Consider the following 20,420-nt stretch of genomic DNA (forward strand, 5'->3'; position numbering starts at 1 on the left):
TCTATGGGCATCTCCATTATGGCCAGGGACTAGCAACCTGTGTTCCATCAAGACATTGCATTGAATATAAACAGGTAAATGTAATGAAAGGAGCAACGTTTGCTACCAGTCTTATCACCTATAGAATCCAATAAGCAGGAAACATTTACTGATCACCTGTATAAAGCAAACATCTTATTGGTTGCTATGGGTTATTGCTCCTACAAATGTAATGCCTTTTATTACATATGGGAGGAAGACTGGTAGTCACACAAGCATACTCAGATTTGGCACATATCTAGGCATAAATAGCTTCAACAAAGTCTCCCATTATGTGACGCTGTCTGTAGAAAGACACATACAGTACATAGTATTCTTCCTCTAAACAGCTGTTAATTGCCATGCTAGTGTTGAAATGGAGTTAGAGATTAAATACTGTCCAACAATAAATTGATGTCATTATTTTGCAGGACATCCTCGCTTCTTCAACCAGCTCTCAACAGGATTGGATATCATTGGCTTGGCTGGGGAATGGCTGACATCAACTGCTAACACTAACATGTGAGTAGGAAATCTCTATTTTACCTGTCTCTAAAACAAAGATATTTCCATTACAGAACTAAAAAATATGCTAGTGAATAGAAGATTGTAGAAATTAACCACACCATATGCCCTAGATCTTCAGTACTCTTCCTTTTTTCTGCAGAGTTTGGTATCATTTATCAGGAGACTATAGGCTTTTATGGAAATACAAACCATTTAGGGAAGCCATAACAGAACTTTATCATTATCCCATGCATGCTGACATTGCCAGTTACAATAGCCATATGTATCTAATGATATAGAGACTGAAGCTGTCCCTGTTGATGCGCTCATCATTATGAATGAACACCTGTCATATCCTCCATTATTAATGTTTTCCATTGCTTGGTGACAGAACAGATCAGGTTCTAACCCATCGGTTCATGTTATCCTAGTAGGCTGATGAGCTTGGTGTTGTAACATCACTCAGCTCTGCTTAAACAGGCAGCTAAAATCATCCAGGGCCCACCCATAGGGCAAACATGGAGACAAAATATTTGCACAGCTGGCTTCTCATGCAAAGGAAAGAACGATACAGGTGTAGATACATCTACTGCAGGCAGAGTGCCAGCTTGGAGAATAAAAATATCTTGATACCACTATTAGGGAACAATAGATATGCCAATATGTGGTGTCTTTTTTTTTATTTTTTTCTATATTTTTATTTCTAATAACTGATCCTTGCTTTCAAGGATGACTAGTAAATGCTACCTGTTGATGGGTTGCTAGACCTGTAGCAAAGTTACATCTCTTATTACTGTACATTGCCTAGGTACTCTATGGCAGCAAATCAGGTGTAGTATACATATGGTGAAATTGCTTAGCACCCAAATTGTGGGGATTCTATATTCCTGGGCTATATGGCAGCCACTGGTTCCGACTTGTATTGTAACTCCCCTGCCAAACCCAATGGTGCCTGAGGAATTCTTAGAAAACAGGGCGTTTTTTCAATAAAAATAAAATATGTTCTAATCTTAGATACAATTCCATGCTGCTCAGTCACTTAAACAACAAAGCTGTTGGCTATTTTAAATTATCTATTGATCCACACACAATCCAACGAAAAAATCCCATATAAAATATGAACACAAGGCACTTTTCTGTATCGGTGGATTTTGACATTAGCCATAAAAACACATCAATAGCAAATAACAGAATCCAGAATGTCTGACACATATAAATGCTGTAACCTGTCAGCCATGAATAAAGCCCAACGTATCCATTAAAGTGATCTACTGCCTGGAGCCTTAAAGGAACAGTAGCACCAAAAAATTAATGTTTTAAAGTAATGAAAATATCATTTAGTGTTGCCCTGCACTGGTAAAACTGATCTGTTTGCTTCAGAAATACTACTATAGTTCATATGAACAAGCTGCTGAGTAACAATGGTTGAAATTGAAAAAAGGCTATATGACACAGGTTAAATAGTGGATAACAGATAACATTGTGTTCTACAGAGCTTATCTGCTATCTGCTGTGTAACTTGAGCCTTTTCTCCTTTGAATGGCTGCCCCCATTGCTGAGCAGCTTATTTATATAAACAATAGTAGTGTTTCTGAAGCAAACACAGCAGTTTTACACTGCAATATATTTTTATTACTTTAAACAATTTAACTTTTTGATGTTACTAGTCCTTTAACACTGGACTACAGTTTGCAGCATGTTTAACAGACTAACAAGTATTAGAGTATGCTGGAATTGGCATGCATGGTTACAGTATGGTTCAGTGTTTAAGTCCCCTTTAAATTTAGATGCTATATACAAACGAAAGGTATAATGGGAATTGTCCATGAAGGGCTATTATGACACAGTTTAGCAGGAACAAGTACAGTTATATGCTTCTTACCCCCCACGGCTATTATGGACTTCATTTTCATAAAGAAGGCCTATCCACTCAATAGACTTTCTAGGGCCTTGTCTTACTATGTATGTAGCAATTGGGTTGGACCCCCCATAAAGAACAACAAAAAGATAAAAGCGATGCCACGTAGAAATCATTAGATACAGTATCATTATCATTAGATGTAGCTATTATACAATTCTGGGATACAATCAATGACACCTATTCACCTCTCCTGTGAAATGTAGAACGTGAACATCCTTATTCCTAAGACTCCAGGAGTCCCCTATTGCCATTAGCTGAATCACTCCATTGGCTGCACTCACACTGTGTTTTTATGTCATGGTTAATTAGAAAAACATCATTTATAATTAGTCTGGACAAGTATTGATTTAACGATATTGTTGAATCAAAGTTGTCCTTGGGGGTTGTTTGCAGAGAGAGGGCTACATAAATAATTGCATTTGGATTTTTTTAAAGACAATGCTCAATAATTCTAATTAAGTTCGTGTTGTTTGTTACGTATATGCTTAAGTTCCTGATGGCCACTGACCCAGACTTCTAAAACTTTACATTGCAGTTATTTAGTTCAATGGAATTGGAATAATTATCACTTATCTGTTCCTCCCAATATCCATTATGGGACAGAAAGGTCCGTTTAGGGGGGGGTTGTTTTCTAAAATGTACTAGAAACATGGTACATAAATAGACGATAAAATCATGCTGCAAGCTGTAGTCCAACAACATCAGAGTTGTATTCTTACAGCAATTTTGCTAGATAAACTTTGTAACAAATCCTCAAATAAGAATGCCACCTAATCTGAGTAAACCATGCTGTTTGCTCCTGCAATTGGAATTGCAAGCATTAAGCACATAAGAACTAAGCAGCATTAAGCCCTCCCTTCTGATGTTCAATTACAGTGTTATATGACTGGCATTGGGCTGGTAATCAGCATTCTCATTGGTGAATACAGTTAACCAACAGTGTTTTAAATTCTATCAAATAAATAGATGGTACAAAGCTGGAATTGTCCTGGCAATGTTCATGTTCATTAGAGAAAATATCCCCTATATACTATAATACCCTGGGGAAATAGATGATGTTTGCAAATCTCTAGAAAATTGATTTGCTTCCTTTCTGGTTTCTTTTTTTATTTCTATACATCTGTATTTATTGCAGCTATTTTCCTATATTGTAAAAAATGTCATCAATAAACCTTTACTGTATAACATGTGGAGTTACTGTTCAACTACAATTTTTGCTCCTGGCAGAATACCTAAAGTTCTACTGAAATACAGTAGAACCCCCATTTTACGTTTTTCAGGAGACCAGAAAAATGGAAAATGAGGGAAAACTTAAAATCAGGGGATGTAAAATGGGGGTTCTACTGTACTCCCAAAATATCCCACAATTTAGTAAGCAATACTACCGCTTTAAGACGCCAGCACAAACCACATAATATAGAATAAACATTGAAAGCTTAAGGTTACTTGCTTGCTATATAAGATGGAAAATGCCAACCCCTCCTCCAGGGCATCATTTTATATTTAAATGACATTTTGCTTTCTATAGTATGGGTAATGTCAAGCTTTGTATATAATCTTGTACTTAATATGGATGTCAGCCTTGTTTCAGCTTTTCATAATTATAATATTTAATGTATAAATGAGAAAAGGTACTGAATGTAACAACATGCACCTAAATAAACAATATTCAAGCCTTCCATAACATTGATACTTAACCATGGGTTACCAGCTCTGTGACACTCTATAGGGATATTGACCCACTTGCACGAGTATCCTCCAGTGAAAATTGTGCTCACCCAGCTGTCTCTACATTGTACTTACCATTTTATTAGTAAGTTGACCACATTGTATCGCAGGCAGAACTCACATTCAACTGATACCCATGAGTCAGAACCCACACAGCACTCTAGTCCTGCAATCTAATCCCTTCGATGTGGCTGTAGGGTCAAGCTATTGTGGCTGATGCAAAGTATGAAACAGCAAAAAACATAAGCCCAATTAATGAATATGTACTTGCCTTAGATGCATCCAATTTACTGCAACCAAGTTATGGGAAATCATATATAAGTCAAAACTAGGGTTTCAGTTGGGTACTGGCACATCAAGGTTGTCTACACACCAGTAGATCTACATTCTACATTTAATGGAATTCTGTCATAATTTTTATGGTGCAGTTTTAAATTGAAGTTACACTGTTTGCATTGCAAATTATTCACTCTACCTTATAACATTTTATTTTTGAACCAATAAATGTATTTTTTAAGCTGTAATATTGGTGTGTTAACAGCCATTTCAGGTAATTGTGTCTGATCCTGTGCTTTCAGAAAGATCAAACACTTCAGCGCTCCTTTCAGATAAGCTATTGTTTCTCCTACTCAATGTAACTCGAGGAGTCACAGTGAGACTTGTATTTTTACTATTGAGTGCTATTCTTACATGTACCACTAGGTGGGGGCATGGGAGCTTTTTTAGCAATGTCAGGGAGCTGTTATCTAGTTCACTTCGACCCTTAGTAAATGTGTATGGACCTATAGGTGACGAATCTCAGATAAAAATCACTATATATCACCTTCCAAACAAAATATTTAATTAACTTATGCTATATTATCTGTTCAAAGGAAAATGGAAAAATATGGAAAGATAGATTATATTATTAAACAATATTAAAAAATGCATTTATTGGATTTATTCTGTGCAGTTTGCCAATTTGACAGTACTGAATAATCTCTGAAAGAGTACAAATATAAAGTAATGCTATGTAACCAGCACAGAGCTTTCCTATTAAATGATAGAAATCTCCAAGTGCCTTACACTGCATATTACCTTTCCCAAGGTTTACGTATGAGATCGCCCCAGTTTTTGTACTCATGGAACAGATTACACTTCGGAAAATGAGAGAAATAATCGGCTGGACAGAAAAAGATGGAGATGGAATATTTTCTCCAGGTAAGTTGGGATGGGATCCATGAAATTGCTAAAAATCAAGAGTTTGTGTGAGACAAAGGACAAATAAACTTGAATTTTGATTTGATGGTTAGGAGTATGTTCAACCGTACAAATTTTGATAAGTCAGTTTGCAAAAACTTGGGAAAGTCAATGACAATGCATTTCAAAAATGTGTCCATGATAAAAGGATTAATGCATGTATACTGTAGATCTGTTGGTTCTGTAGTGAACCAATCAACTCTTCTCAATGGTAATGGCTGCTTTGGGTTTAGCACAAAACATGTTCCCTCAACCCTCAACAACCCTCCACTGCCTCACCGAGGGCACACACAGACAGTTTTTCAAGCAGTTATCACCTGATAATAACTGGTATGAGCCCTTATTAAGTGATATTAGTCTATGAGGGTTATTAAGGGGTCTTTAATGCCATGTTTTATGGGGAATATATACAGTATGCATTATTTAAACTAGCATTAAAAACAGCCCTTGTGCCATTATCATTAGAAAGTGGAGACAGTCAGAGACTGACTAGTTTATGGCACAATTGTGCAAATATGTAAATACTGCGGCACATGGCTCCCACCTACTGGCTAGCACAGAGCATTGAAGCTAAAACTAAAAGGCACTGTACAAGTGTCATGACTAGCGGCTTGTAGAGAAGGCCAGTTTATCATTGTAATCTATAGTTCCTTTCCATCATAACAGAAAACTTTTCCTGGCTGGTTAATAATAAAGACCAATTAGCTGAAGAACAGTGGATATTAGAGAGCAATATTTTATCCCAAAGGCTTATAACTTTAATAACTTTAATCTGAGGTGTTGTTTTGTGGCAATAGGTAGAAATGGAGGTCAGAAAGGGCACTTGCTCTCAGGTCTGTTAAAATGTAGAAAAATATACAAAGAGCATAATTATTTTTTTAATACAGCAGGAATGTCCAACTATCACAGCCGTCCTTCATTTTATATGGTTAATTTCTTCTTATTTGTGTCCATGTGGCTGCTTAGGGTTCCACAGCCTGGTGCAATTACAAACTTATAGCTGCTCCCCTGCCTCTAAACCAGTAGCTGTATTGTGTCTGGCATAGCTTATAGAAATTCACTATTTCTTTCATTTTATAGGATGTGACATGCCAGGCTTCTAATATTGCTGAGGTAGTTTAGCACCATATAATAAAGGTTCAATTTTCACTGGGAGATAAAGTTGAAGGTTTGGACTTTTTTATCCCATTGTAGCTACGTGCCATATAAGCCACATTTAGACTGGGTCATAGTTCTAGAACTTATGTAACGGCAGGTAACAGCTGTTACATTTGTATGCTGTAAAGTTTTTAAAGGCCATATTGCTTAGTATTTTCCTCGCCATTTGTTTGCAGGTGGTGCCATCTCCAACATGTACAGCATTATGGCTGCCCGCTACAAATACTTTCCTGAAGTTAAAACCAAAGGCATGGCAGCAGTCCCCAGATTGGTCCTGTTTACTTCAGAACATGTGAGTTCAATATTTCCCTGTCCATTGACAGTGAAAACATGAATGAATACCTCTCATTTCACCTTGGTTTAATCACGAATTGGTCATAATATCTTCTTTATCTAAATTACTTCATTAGCATTGAGCCACACTTCACGGTGGTGGGAGTTCTGATAGCAGAGTTGGACAAGTGCAATTTGACCTTCATTCTAGGTGATGGTTAGCAAGCATTATAATTCAAATTCCCTAGTTTCTTACCAAATCATTAACCATTTCAGTCTTCAGAAAATCTCCATTGTTATCAGGTGGTTGGCCACAACCTCTCTCAAGCCAGGCAATCTCTGGGGCCAGTCATGTAATGCTCTTATCATAGCAATGACCAGAAGAACACCCTATGTTTTCTCATAGCCCATATGGAAAGATATGATAGAACAATATCAGCAACAGCATTCTCTGGCATGATCCAAGTCTGCAGGACAATTGTACTTGCCCTTTAAAAATATATTTTTGAGTGCTACAAATAGTCATTGGCACATAGGCCCAAGATTCCTATAAGCCAGTGCTGTCCAACCTCTGTGGTACTGGGGGCTGGAATTTTTCTGGTCTACATGTTGGAGGCTTGATAAAGGAAGCCACTGTTGACCACTCCCTGTTTTTAAACCACACCTACTTAAAAACGCACCCATGTTATCACAAGACCTTGTAAGACCATGTCCACATTAATGGTAGTAGCACAGCAAAAAAACAAATGGTTGATGCTCACTGCAGGGATATTACTCAGCACTCATATGTGAAAAATGTAAGTCATATTAAAACATACTCTTAAATCCATATGACTCATCTGTGGATAACACTGCACCCCCCAGCACATGATTAAACACCAAAAACAAGTTCCAAATGCTAACAAACCCTACCAGGCTCACATCCCACAGGCAGCATAAGGCAAGCAGAATATGGCACACACAAGGAACATAGGGCAGGCAGAGTATGGCACACAAAGGGAGTATAGGGCAGGCAGAATAGAGCAGGAGACCACTCTAAGATGAACAGTTCATACTGTGCTACATACAGTGACACAATGCTCGTGGCCCTTCAGCAGTAACAATAGAGGTGTTACAGATGTAAACAATGCAGGAGTTTACAGTCTGAATTTGAGGTGTAAACAACTCAGGGGCCAGTTAATCTCAGTATGGATGCCTTTTATTTAACAAAAAAAAAAACTTTTTATTGGTTTAACAATAAATAATCTTACTGGTGCCTTTTAAAGCTTACACAAGGTTAGCAGTCACAGCAGGTAGACTTTCATGTGGGGGCCACACAAGGGGGGGGGTTGTGGGCCGCCGGTTGGACAGCACTGCCATAAGCTATAAATGTCTATAAACAGTTTATGTTTCAACATGCTCTTTTCATATACCTTCCCTATTTGCTTCTTTTTAAGAGCCACTATTCCATAAAGAAAACTGGCGCGGCATTAGGATTTGGAAGTGAAAATGTGATCCTTATAAAGAGCGACGAAAGGTGAGGATTCCTCTGATATATGAAAAGTATCCATGTGTTAAATTTGGTTTGTTGTGCTGAAGGAGGGTCTTCACGCCAAGTGTCACACCACTAATGGGCTATTTAAAAGACCCCATTAAACTGGCTCTTCTGCTAGGGATGTTCTTTTTGCTATTTATTTTATTTCACACCTGTCTGTTCCTGCGCTAATTACAGGGGGAAGATGATTCCTGCTGATTTGGAAGCAAAAATCCTTGAAGCAAAGCAAAAGGTTGGTAGCAGGGAAATTATTTTTATTGTCCCTGAAATGCTCTTTATCACAGTAAACGTTTAAGGCAATTTGCACTGAAATTATGGCAGTGGTGTCACTGCTTACACATTCTATTGGATAACAATGCATTTTCAGCTGTTGGCTTAGTTGCCTAGATACAGCCATATATGCAAAGCTATAGCTCCAAAAATACTAAGGTAAAGTAAAAACCTTAAAAGGTTTCTTCAGATAGAACTATCCTCCACTATAAAAATAACACTTGCCCCATAAAACAAAGGAGATAATCCTCACTTAAATGGAATGTATACCTTCCATAGAACTCTACTATTGCTCTGTTAGCTCTCTTAAATAGGTGGCCCAAACCTAGAGGGCTAGAGGAGAAGAGGGCTAGAGGGCACCCCAATGAGAATCTTACCTACAAGAATGAAATAGGCAACTGATTGGCAGGGCTAAAATGGGCCTAGTTATACTTGTAGAGAAGAAGTAAAAGCAGACATTCTAATGTTAGTAGAATAATATTAATTAAATGATGAATCATTTTAATAATATTACAAATTAATAGCAAAAAGCTCACAAATGTATAAGTACCTGGCCCCACTAGATTACCTATATCTGTTTATTTTATTTACTTTGCCTTTAGAGCCGAAGACTTAGATTCAGGCTGCCATTTGGGGAGCTAAACATTTCTCAGACCCCCTTTGCTTATCTGGGGTCTACTTTGCTTATCTGGGGTCTACTTAATATGTGACCTAGCAGTACTTTTAACCCTGTGGTTGGGTGTTTGATTTCAATAATATGAGTTACATATTAGGAGAATGACATAACTGGCCTCTTCTGTCATAAACAACATTACTTTTGTTAAATACTATGGCACTAAAACATTAATGTAAAACACCTGGAATTATCACTATGCTTTTCCAGGCTCCCACCGCTGGCCAAAGGGTAATACAAGTTCTTGTTTGGCGATTTACATCTATGGGGGCTGTTGTGAGCATTTTAGTACCCCATGGAGCTTGAAGCACAGAGTAGACCATATTCCACTACACTTTTGGTCACTGGTTTGTGTTTAATGATGTCTAATGAACCTTTGGCATATAAATGTCTTGTTAAGTGCAATTTATACAACTCTATATCAAATGACCATGCATGTTTCTTCTGCTGCCCACTAAAGACATGTGTGATATCATTTGCAGGGTTATATTCCTCTATATGTAAATGCTACAGCTGGGACAACAGTCTACGGTGCTTTTGATCCAATATCTGAGATAGCTGATATCTGTGAAAAATACAATCTCTGGCTACATGTTGATGTAAGTAATCAGTGTTTACAATACAGGCATTATGCTGCTGTCTGAGGGTTAGTTCACACGAGGAGATTTGGGGAGATTTTGTCGCCGAACTGCCTCAGCGTGTCTTTCCATAGGCTACAATGAAATGTCACCTGCGCTAAAGCTCACGCAGTGCTGCGTTTTCCATAGTCGCCCGAAGTTGCCTCACGGAGGAAACTTTGGGCGACTTTGGAAAACACATTGCGCGTGTGCTTTAGCGCAGACGACTTTTCATTGTAGCCTATGAGACGACACGCTGAGGCAGTTCGGGGAGATTGACGCCTAGAAGACGATGCGATTAGTCGCCATGCGACAAAATCTCCCCGAATCTCCTCATGTGAACTAACTCTTAAAGAGAGAATTGCAAGAAGAATTAAAGTCATCCCACTGACATGCCTTCTTTTATCTTTGTTGATACAGGCTGCATGGGGAGGTGGATTGCTCATGTCCAGAAGGCACCGGCATAAATTAAATGGAATAGAAAGGTTTGTTACAAACAATAAATAAAATGTGCAAATTAACTATTTTAGAGCAAATTGGAATGTACCAAGTGGGTCTGAATAAATAAAAGAAGGCCCCAGGCAAATCAGGAAAGCTGGAGACAATCAGTGATTACTTATTTGCATTCCTACACACTAAAGAAGAATTTGCTGTCCTAGATACTATAGTAGTAGGGTCTCATTCATCCTTTCCCCCCTGAATTGCCTTGTTTTTTAATACTGCATCCCCTATTTGCTGTGGAGGTGTTACTCAAAATCCCCAAAAAGCCTCCTGTAGGCTGCCAGTCCACATAGGAGCTACCAAAATTGCCAATCAAAGCCCTCATTTGGCATTCCCAGTGACTTGTATCATGTTTTTGTTGCTCCCCATCTGTTTTTACATTTGAATGGGACTCATGGGTAAAAACAATTGGGAAACCTTGATTTAGAGTCAATCCCATTCTTTGTTGATATCTCAGCGGGGTTTGTAATTTGCAAGCATCTATTTCGCCCCATAATTCCACAATTTGACAAAAAGATAACCTTAATAGCTTAGTAGAGTTTACAGCAATGCCATGGCAAATATTATTTTATTCAACTGTTCACTGAAAGGCAAACTATTATAACAATAGAACTGATTGAAAAGTAGGTTAATATATGAAGATGGTGTTTCTTTACTATAAAAAGGTATTAAACACCCCTCAGAACCCTATTCTGGGATCTGTAGTCCAGCACCACCAGATAATGACCATCTCTGTTATAGTGTCTCCTCTCTTAAACATTCTTATCTTGCATAATGCACATTGTCATCTTAGTGCAACTTTTTCCAATTAGTATACATTGATTAGATAGTATATGACATCCCAAAGTCAAGGCAATGGCCTTTTCCATTCCCCAAGGCAAACACATTGTGACACAACCTCATTATTTGCCCCACTGAAACTCGACAAAAAATGTCAGTAAACATAACGCTCTTGCGATTGTTAAAGAAGGGAGCAAACATTGCTATGAACATGGGAAGGTTTGTTGAAGCACATCATGGACAGTTTCATGGCTGAAGGCAAAAAGCAATCATAGTACGCTCCTCTGAATTCTCCACATAACAGATATTGCACAGGCTTTCTCAAAATATGTTCTAAATACAATAAGATTCCCCAGGCTAAAGGAAAGAAAAACAAAATAAAAATATCATAATAATAATAATAGAAAGGAATGATGTACGCTGTAGCAGGGATGTAAGGTCTGTCTTTTATAGGCCCTATACGTATAGAGTTAAGTATACAGATAAGTATATATATATGATAAGTATAAGTTGGTTAATGCTCACCAACTCATTGTTTATTTGTGGTTATCCATTGAAAGGGACACAATACACACCTAGAATTCAAGAATATCATCAAAAATGTGGGTTTCTTAATGTCAGTATCCTTATTGTCTTTTGCTTTTCAAAATATTACTGCTTAGAATCCCATTAACACAAATGTTGCTTATAAGGCATTGGGTTTTTTTTACAATGTATCAGAGATTGTTTGCAACTGTTCAGTATCTTGAAGGAGAATTAATGCTTAAACAAATGTAGTGTAGAAATACTGCAAATAATGTTTTAGGGTTCTGAACCAGCCTAAGGCAGCCATTTAGCAGCCCTTTAACACTGACAATTTGTGCCTCTGAACATGCCCCCAGTAGCTGCCCATCTTCTCTTATGCTACTTCACAGCACATGCTCTAGTGATCCCCAACCAAGAGCTGGAGATGTTGCTCCCAGTGACCTCAAAGCAGGTGCATAGTTTTTAATTCCTGGTTTGAAGACAAGCTTTAGTTGCATACAAACATGGGTACTGCTTAAACAGCGCCTCCTTTAGGCTGGCAATTAACACGGGGCTAGACAATCGCTGGTCATATTTGGAACCCCCATGAATTTTTCCATACTTGTGTTGCTTTTCACTTTTTTTTAACAGCTCACCAGTATAAAAAGGTTGGGGACTCCTGTTCTAGGCTTTTATTATATGGCAACTCAAAAACCATTGCAATTATCAGCCCTGTAGCATCAGCACCTATGACAGACCTCATTTTTGGCTTGATGATTTCTGCTGACCGCTGACTAGCTTCTCAACCGCTGCCCAGAGCCCAGTGAGCATGTGCGTGTCACAAGAGCCAGGATGAGGAGCTCCTATGAAATTGTTAAGGCAATGAATGATGACTGTTATGGAGATACTGAGCCTGTAGGCGTGTGCAGTCAGTTCAAGATAAAATATTTCTAGCCATATTTGTGTAAAAGCTTCCGTTCTCCTTTAAGCAACCAATAAGCAAAAAGATTTCATTATATCACTTGCATTTAACAGATTAAAGGGGCTCTGTGCTACTTCTCACCATAGAATGCGTTTAATCACTGGTGGAAGATGACTCTCAGAACTTCTATTCAATGTTAATATTAACCAAGCAGGTATAAGTAAGGAGAGTTTTATTTTCCAATGCAAGGAGTAGCATTCAAAATGACCCATGTGTTTGATGTAGAAAATGTAACCTCCTTGAACTTTGCTAATGGCAAGCTTTTTTCCACTATTCATCAGTTAATCCATGAATAGATAAACTAAAGCAGAAATTCAATGCATTGTCATATTTTCTAGGGCTAATTCTGTCACTTGGAATCCTCATAAGATGATGGGCGTCTTACTCCAATGTTCTGCAATTCTCTTAAGAGAAAAGGTAAATGAAAGGTTTGAAATTGTCAAGTTCTAAGCAATGTGCAATTTTTCTGAAAGTAACCAGATTTTTTAGTTTAAATACAGGAAAATGTTATGATATGTTTTAAGTAAATCCATCGAGAGAAATACATTTATTTCTTATTGCAATATGGAAGTGAAAATGTAGTCCTAATAAAATGAAAATTCTTTCCAATTGAATGCTATTAACATTAAGACATTGTATTATCTAGCTTGAGACCTAGGGTCAGACTTAGTGATTTTTTAAGGCCCACCTAGCCTAACAGACCCAAACTTTTTCACCAGCACTTTTAACAATAGACAGTAGTTTACTGCCCATTCCCCCCCCCCCTTCACTTCAATTCCCTTTTCCTATCCTCTTCCTTTTCCTTTTCCCACTTCTCTTTCCTCTTGCCATCTTCTCACCCTCATTACTTATTGTATCTTTTCATCCTCATTGGCCCTTCTCCAATCCTCAACCCTAGTTTCACTTCCCATCTGGACTCATATCCAATTCACACACCCCACTCCTCATTATTTCTTCTCTTTCCCTTCCTCTTTCTGTTTTTTTCTCAACCCCAGTTTCTCTTTCCTCTTTCAATACTTTCCTTGTTTGTTGCCTGATCTTTACTTTTCTCTTCCTACCTTGTCATCCTCTTCCTCTTAACTCTCTGCCTTTCCTTCAAATTACCATGCTTCAGTCCCCTGCCCAGATCTCATTTAAGGGCAGATGGCGTAACTGAGAACAGGAGCAAAGCAAGAAATAAAGTGCTTTTATTGGACTAGTAAAAGTATTTCTGAAAATCCTGTCTACATATCCAGTGTGAGGATGTCTAATTCTCAAGCTTTGAAAAAAGGAAATATCCTGTATGTGAAATCACACCTAGCAACTGACATCAAATTGTATTATGCAGATACTGGAAAGCTCCACTATCTGATCAGGTACCTCAGAAACTGAGCCATTTAGCTATACAGTAGAACGAATACTGTGCTATGTCTGTGCCGTGTTAACCTGTTTTCCTATTTAACATTTGTTTCTTTGAAACTAGGGCATACTACAAGGTTGCAATCAGATGTGTGCAGGGTACCTGTTCCAACAAGACAAGCAATATGACGTATCATATGACACAGGAGACAAAGCGATACAGTGTGGTCGCCATGTAGACATATTCAAGTTCTGGCTGATGTGGAAAGCCAAGGTAAATGCTGGTGTTAAATTTGTGTTTTGAAAGACACACACTGAATATATATTTTGCAATCTTATTAATTTCTCTACCCACACCACTTTATTTTTAAAGGGCACTGTTGGATTTGAAGCTCAGATCAACAAGTGCTTGGAGCTTGCAGAATATCTATACTCTAAGATCTACAATCGAGAAGGCTATGAAATGGTCTTTAATGGAGAGGTAGGTTTTTTCAATGAGGTTCCTTTTGGTTGCTGCGAATGCTAATTTACTTTGTTTAGATATGTTGCTTCTATCAGTAAAACAAGGGTATCCCCATGCCTGCAGTCTGCTTTCTTCATTCATAAGTTATTGCTCCCTAAGGCCAACCACCTACCTTACAATATTGCCCAAAGTTCTCTGTGCAGTATATCCGCTGCCAAATGGTAAAACATTCACAGAAAAGTATCAGAAAGGTAAACACTTTGGTATGGTGTGATGATCTGGTGGCCATAACACAAATGTCTGTTTTTTTGTCTCTCCAGCCTGAGCATACAAACATCTGTTTCTGGTACATCCCTCCAAGTCTTAGGGGAATACCCAACAGTCAAGAAAGGCAGGAGAAACTGCACAGGGTATGCTATCTTATTTATATCCAATTTCCTAACAAAGTCATCTTACAAATGCATCAAATACAGTTTTGTGAAAATTTTTTATCCTGGTTGACCTTATGAATACCTTGTTATAGTCTACAGGAAAATGTGGAAATAAGTCTGCAGATAATGAAGTCATCTAGTCCAACATACACATAGATATACTATATAATGATATATGACAGAAGTGGACAGAAATGATATAACAGCCTTACATAAATCCCTACCTTTCTACTAGCATCTCTAGTACCCCAACTACAGCCTGCAGGTGGGGCTGCCACACTCAAGTGCTTTCATTGAAATGAAAACTTTTTTAAAGAAGCATAATTACACAGATTACATAACCACCTTTGATAAAAGAAGAACCTCAGACTCTGTTGAGACCAATGACCTGACCCAAACCTAAACACTTGTGTTATACAAGATAATAAACCATCTACTGGACATTACTATCTTATAACTCACTGTCCAATGTTCTCACTAATGCTTTGCAGGCCATGTACACAAAATTCTGCAGGTCTTTTAGATTTTGAATGTTACTACCAGTATACAAAATGTGCTTACCTCACCACTGTGTTTATTAATATATCTATACAGGTTGCTCCTAAAATCAAGGCTCTAATGATGGAATCTGGAACAACGATGGTGGGATACCAGCCACATGGAGATAAAGTCAATTTCTTCCGAATGGTCATCTCAAACCCAGCAGCGACCAAGTCCGACATCGACTTTCTTGTTGAAGAAATTGAAAGATTGGGTCAGGAATTGTAATAGCTGTGTTGTGAGCCATAAACATCCAATGTGCTGGTGGAACTTCCCAAACACTTGGGGGGATTATTCGTGTTCTACTGCTGGATAAATCACTTGAGGAAAAATATGGGTTGTGCAATGTACAGAGTCACGTTTTAAGGGCATTTCCTTAACACTTGCACAATTCCCTTCTAGCACCTTAAATAACTTAGGCTGCTGGAATATGTATGTAGATCATAAACAAATAGTATATTAACTCATGTTTAAGATGAACCTTAAATAAGTATTTTTGACCTTCTGAAGGCCAATGTGTCTTGACAACACATCTCACAGCAGTGTGTTGCACTACCCATTGGCTTTCAAAGGCTTAGCAATCTACATTATAATTAAGGAAACTGTTGTACAATGTAACTGTATGTATGTATGTGTGTGTATGCGTGTGTGTGTAAATATAATATATATGTACAGGGTAAAGGCAAGTAATGCAGTTGTCTAAAGCAGAAACTGTTGGCGGCACAGTATTCAGAATAATGTATTCAAAGGTATTGAAAGTGTGTTCCAAACAATAATTTTTAGGTAAGGTCTCTCACACACCAAGTTTTAGCTGACAAATGGTAGATTCTGATGGAGCAGTCTTTCTGTTCATTTAAGACATACACACCATCAACAAAAGCTTATATATCCACAATCAAAGATTTATCCTAACTGTAGAACATGCAAGAGTCTCTGCTAAATGATACTGGAAGCCTTACTGGGGTAAACACGGGTGGATGTATTGGGTTGGGGGTGTGATCCCTCATAATAGGGAGCATCCCCAGTAAGAAGGCCTCATAGACATTTGTCAAGTTTCATACATAAACAGAGACAACGGACTATCTGCACAAATGTTTGTGGGTTTCTGGCACTATACTGTATATAAATTCTATATACTAGTAGTAGACCCCGATGTTGGTGATTTATCAATAGCATAACAAGCGTGAAAAAGCATTACCCAGTAAATAGATGTGCCTCCTGGAAGGAGGCAGTAGTAGCACAGTCATTGTTACAGGTATATTATCACTGTGTTTTTAGGGATTTGTTTGTGTAGAGTGTGTACCTTATTGTTGAACAACTTTGTGAATACTCGTCCTAGTTTTACAGTAACCTGTTATATGATAGATATATGAAATACTTGCTTATTTATATGCAAAGATTTACCGTGTTAAAGAGGTGTCTTGTATTTTCTTCCATTTGTATTGTACCCTATTTATATATATATATAATATATATACATAGTATATATTACTGAAGTAAGTTATAAATAATGATTATTGTATTCAAGTGTCTTTGTGAGCCAAAGAAAATCTAAAAATATAGTAGAAATTGTAGATATGAATATAGTGCCATCCACAGTTATTCCATAAATATATATAAGTATAAAGTCCAGAACACAGAATGCTGAAGGTGTTATGGGATTGGTCCAGAACACAGAATGCTGAAGGTGTTATGGGATTGGTCCAGTGCAGGGTTTGTTTAGCAAGTGCCAGAATTCTGCCATGTCCTGTAAGAATTGATCAAATTATAGAACTTTAAAGCTGTGTTAGTCACTTATTGCAAGGAAATCCTTTTCTTCTGCCAATCATAGACTTACCCCACTATGTTTAGATTCAGCAGTGAAGGAGGGAGTAACACTATGGTTCAACATCCTGTGCCCTGAATAGTATACACCATTGGGTTAGGTAGGTGCAACAAAATATTTTTAGCTCAGGGGTCCCCAATGTTTTTATACTCATGAACCAAGTTTTAGTTTAAGTTGGGAAGAACATTGTTCTGTTTCAGTAATCTCTTACAAACTGGTACATTTGCAGAAATCCTTTCCCTCATTCGCAAATTGTCTACAAAAGGGGTCCCTGAGCTATGGTTTGGGGATCACTGGTCTACAATAACAGTAAGTATGTGCAGTAGGTTGCTTCTACATAAATTGGGCACAAACAAGGTTTCCAGAAATGTTTTCATGGCACAGATGGGAAATCATAGTGAAACAAGGGGTAATGTTCTAACAGGTGCATGGATCTAGTAACCTGCAGCAACATAGCACTTGGAAGATATGGTTATACTGTTTGATAGCAAGCATCTGATTGGTTGTTATGAGTTATTAGACTTGAAATGAACTTTTGTCCTTGTTATTATATTACCCTGATAGAGTCGAATAGTTATTACTTTATCAAAGCACTTTATATTGATCTTTGGACAATAACCAAACAGTTGCTTTGTACAGATGATTGTCCTTCTGCTGTATGTGAATTGGTATATCACTGTATGATTCCAACTGAAAAACCATACCTGGAATTACATTTGCTCTGTCTTTCAGCAGTTGCATTAATTGTACAGAATTCTACAGTCACATGCTGTTAAGGATATTTTTTTTAATGTCAGGGCAAAGCCTCAACAGTCAGTGCTAATTATACTTATTTGCACAATAATAGTTATTAGGATGTGTACCTCTCCCTTTGTAGGGATATTCAATTAACGTAAATATATTGGAAGGAGGTGTGGGCACTCACTCAAGTTAACTCTTCTTCTATATCATTAAACTCTCACCAGCAAGCACAATATGGAAGATTTTTCTGCCCTTTAGCATTCATGGGAATTCTCTGAACTGTCTTCTTTCTTGTCTAAATACTGATGGCTTTCAGAAACTCTACAAGGTTAAGTGTGTTGCACTCACCCTACTCACTCACTGCCTTCTCTAGCCATACTTAAGTTACCTTTATCCTCCTTGAATGTTACCTCTAACCACTCATGGACATTTGTTTTATCTCTGCCCACTTAGCAATATTTCAATTATGCTCTGAACAGAAATCCGCAACACAATTCCCCAAGTAATTCCACAAACAATAGGACTTGTCCAAATTATGATAGGATAGCTATGTTTCGGGATTTGTGGGATTTCAGCCAGAAGTTGCTTGTCCCAGATCGACAGCTTTGATTTTAATTGTAAAAAATGTAGGTATTTGTAAGTGACTAAAACAAATGCTTGCGTGCCGCTTATTATTGAAAAGCACAGACTTTTAATGGTGGTTTAATAAATGATATCTGCAACATTAAGCAAATGTACATTATTTATATTTGGCTGCAAACAGAACAGCTTTGGGTTTTTGGAGCCTTCTAACAATATACACAAAGTTTTCCCATAAAACTAAAGGTGACAATACACAGGCAGATTAAAGCTGCCGATAACGGTCCTTTAGACCGATTTGGCAGATTATCTGCCCGTGTGTGTGGGGGCTCCCGACAGGTCCTCCCAATCGATAGGCCAAAAACCAACCAGATATTGATTGGTCAAGTTTGATTTTTTCCCAAGGACCAAACGTTCAGATTCACCCGATATCGCCCAGCCGTTAGTGGGCATATCGGGTTAAGATCCGCTCATTTGGCGACTTCTGCAAACAAGCGGATTTAATAGTATATGGCCACCTTAAGTCTACATTTTCATTTACAGCCATGCTTTGAATTTTTACCAATACTGAAATAGGGTTCAATGCAGAACAATATTCATGTATAGCTTGGGTGTATATATGTAAACAGTGTATCTCATTTTCCTCAAAAATCATCTTTCTAGATATGTTTTTGGCCATGTCTGCTGTCTTTAATGCTGCAATACCTTTTATCCTCTACCGATATGTTCCCATTTAATTCACAGTAATGATAAAGCACAAATGGTAGATCTTAACAAAACAATTGGATTAATTTATTATGGAGACACAAATGCCCACTTTACTGCCACATGCATTTTTTTTACCCAGAATATTCTTCTCATTCTAATATCTGTGTGCTCATTATGATTGCTTTGCCATATACCTAGAGCAACCAGAAGGGGTGTCTAAAGGGGTTTAGACACCCCTGGGAAGAACAGAGAAGAACAACAGAGTTAGGTATTATGTATGAGCACAGGGGAATGATGGTTATTTATGCCACATTAGCATTAGGCTAGTAATAGCTACAGGGATTCTCTGAGCAGAACCCAAATGCACGTTCATCTGATGAAGATGGCCTGGAGCCCACATTATTATAATAAATATGCCCTAGAGAAACCCTGGCTTAAAATTTGTTTCCTAAGGACCAATAACCAAAAATCCAAAAGAGCAATGAATGCTGTTCAGTGTTCAAGTTATATATTTAAATAACATTCAAACATTCATATTTGCTGTAGCTACATGGAGATGGTAAATTGTTTGTACCCAGTGGCTGCAGGCTTTTCTGGGTTTCCCAAGGCCCTACAAAAACAACATAGTTGGGACCAGAAACATACCATGCATAGGTGGAAATGAGTAACAGCTGTGCTGAGCAGGGGATGTGCCTCTAAAAACACAATTTACGCTGAAGCCACTAAAGAATTTCCCAATCTCCTTGATCCATTTCCCAGGACAAGCCCCAATCTTTTTAAAAAACAGGTCTGTCATATGGTCTTTCTGATCATCTCTGCCCCTCCCCTCTAAAGCGAAATTGTAAGAAAAATGAGGAAAAAACAAAAATAAAATGATGTTGACTCAGGAGGAAAGTCAGGGACTGTAGCAATAGCCACTTAGCTTTATTTATTTTTATCAGGGCACTGCGTGTTTGAAAAAAATTACAAAATGTGTTGTTTTGTGATAACTGGGTTCTCGCTATTCTGTGGCTGAAAAAGAGAGAGATTTCACTATTACAGATATGCAATGCAGTTCTAATTTTGTTAATAAAATTCTACCTTAAAAACA

General features: G+C 37.8%; 1 protein-coding gene across 2 annotated transcripts in view; it reads left to right on the plus strand.

Moving 5' to 3' along the window:
- Positions 1-20,420, plus strand: part of gad1.1.L (glutamate decarboxylase 1 L homeolog) — a 40,392-nt gene extending 19,972 nt beyond the window's left edge. For both annotated transcript variants that reach the window (XM_018233979.2, XM_041576122.1), the window contains 12 exons: positions 450-540; positions 5,262-5,374; positions 6,748-6,863; positions 8,281-8,360; positions 8,556-8,610; positions 9,804-9,920; positions 10,359-10,423; positions 13,044-13,122; positions 14,168-14,317; positions 14,417-14,524; positions 14,827-14,916; positions 15,532-20,420. In XM_018233979.2, coding sequence (XP_018089468.2) covers positions 450-540; positions 5,262-5,374; positions 6,748-6,863; positions 8,281-8,360; positions 8,556-8,610; positions 9,804-9,920; positions 10,359-10,423; positions 13,044-13,122; positions 14,168-14,317; positions 14,417-14,524; positions 14,827-14,916; positions 15,532-15,705 — 1,238 coding nt within the window. In that variant the 3' untranslated portion in view covers positions 15,706-20,420. The remainder of the gene's footprint in view (positions 1-449; positions 541-5,261; positions 5,375-6,747; positions 6,864-8,280; positions 8,361-8,555; positions 8,611-9,803; positions 9,921-10,358; positions 10,424-13,043; positions 13,123-14,167; positions 14,318-14,416; positions 14,525-14,826; positions 14,917-15,531) is intronic.

Source organism: Xenopus laevis, chromosome 9_10L (genome assembly GCF_017654675.1).
Source record: "Xenopus laevis strain J_2021 chromosome 9_10L, Xenopus_laevis_v10.1, whole genome shotgun sequence".
Lineage (NCBI taxonomy): Eukaryota > Metazoa > Chordata > Amphibia > Anura > Pipidae > Xenopus > Xenopus laevis.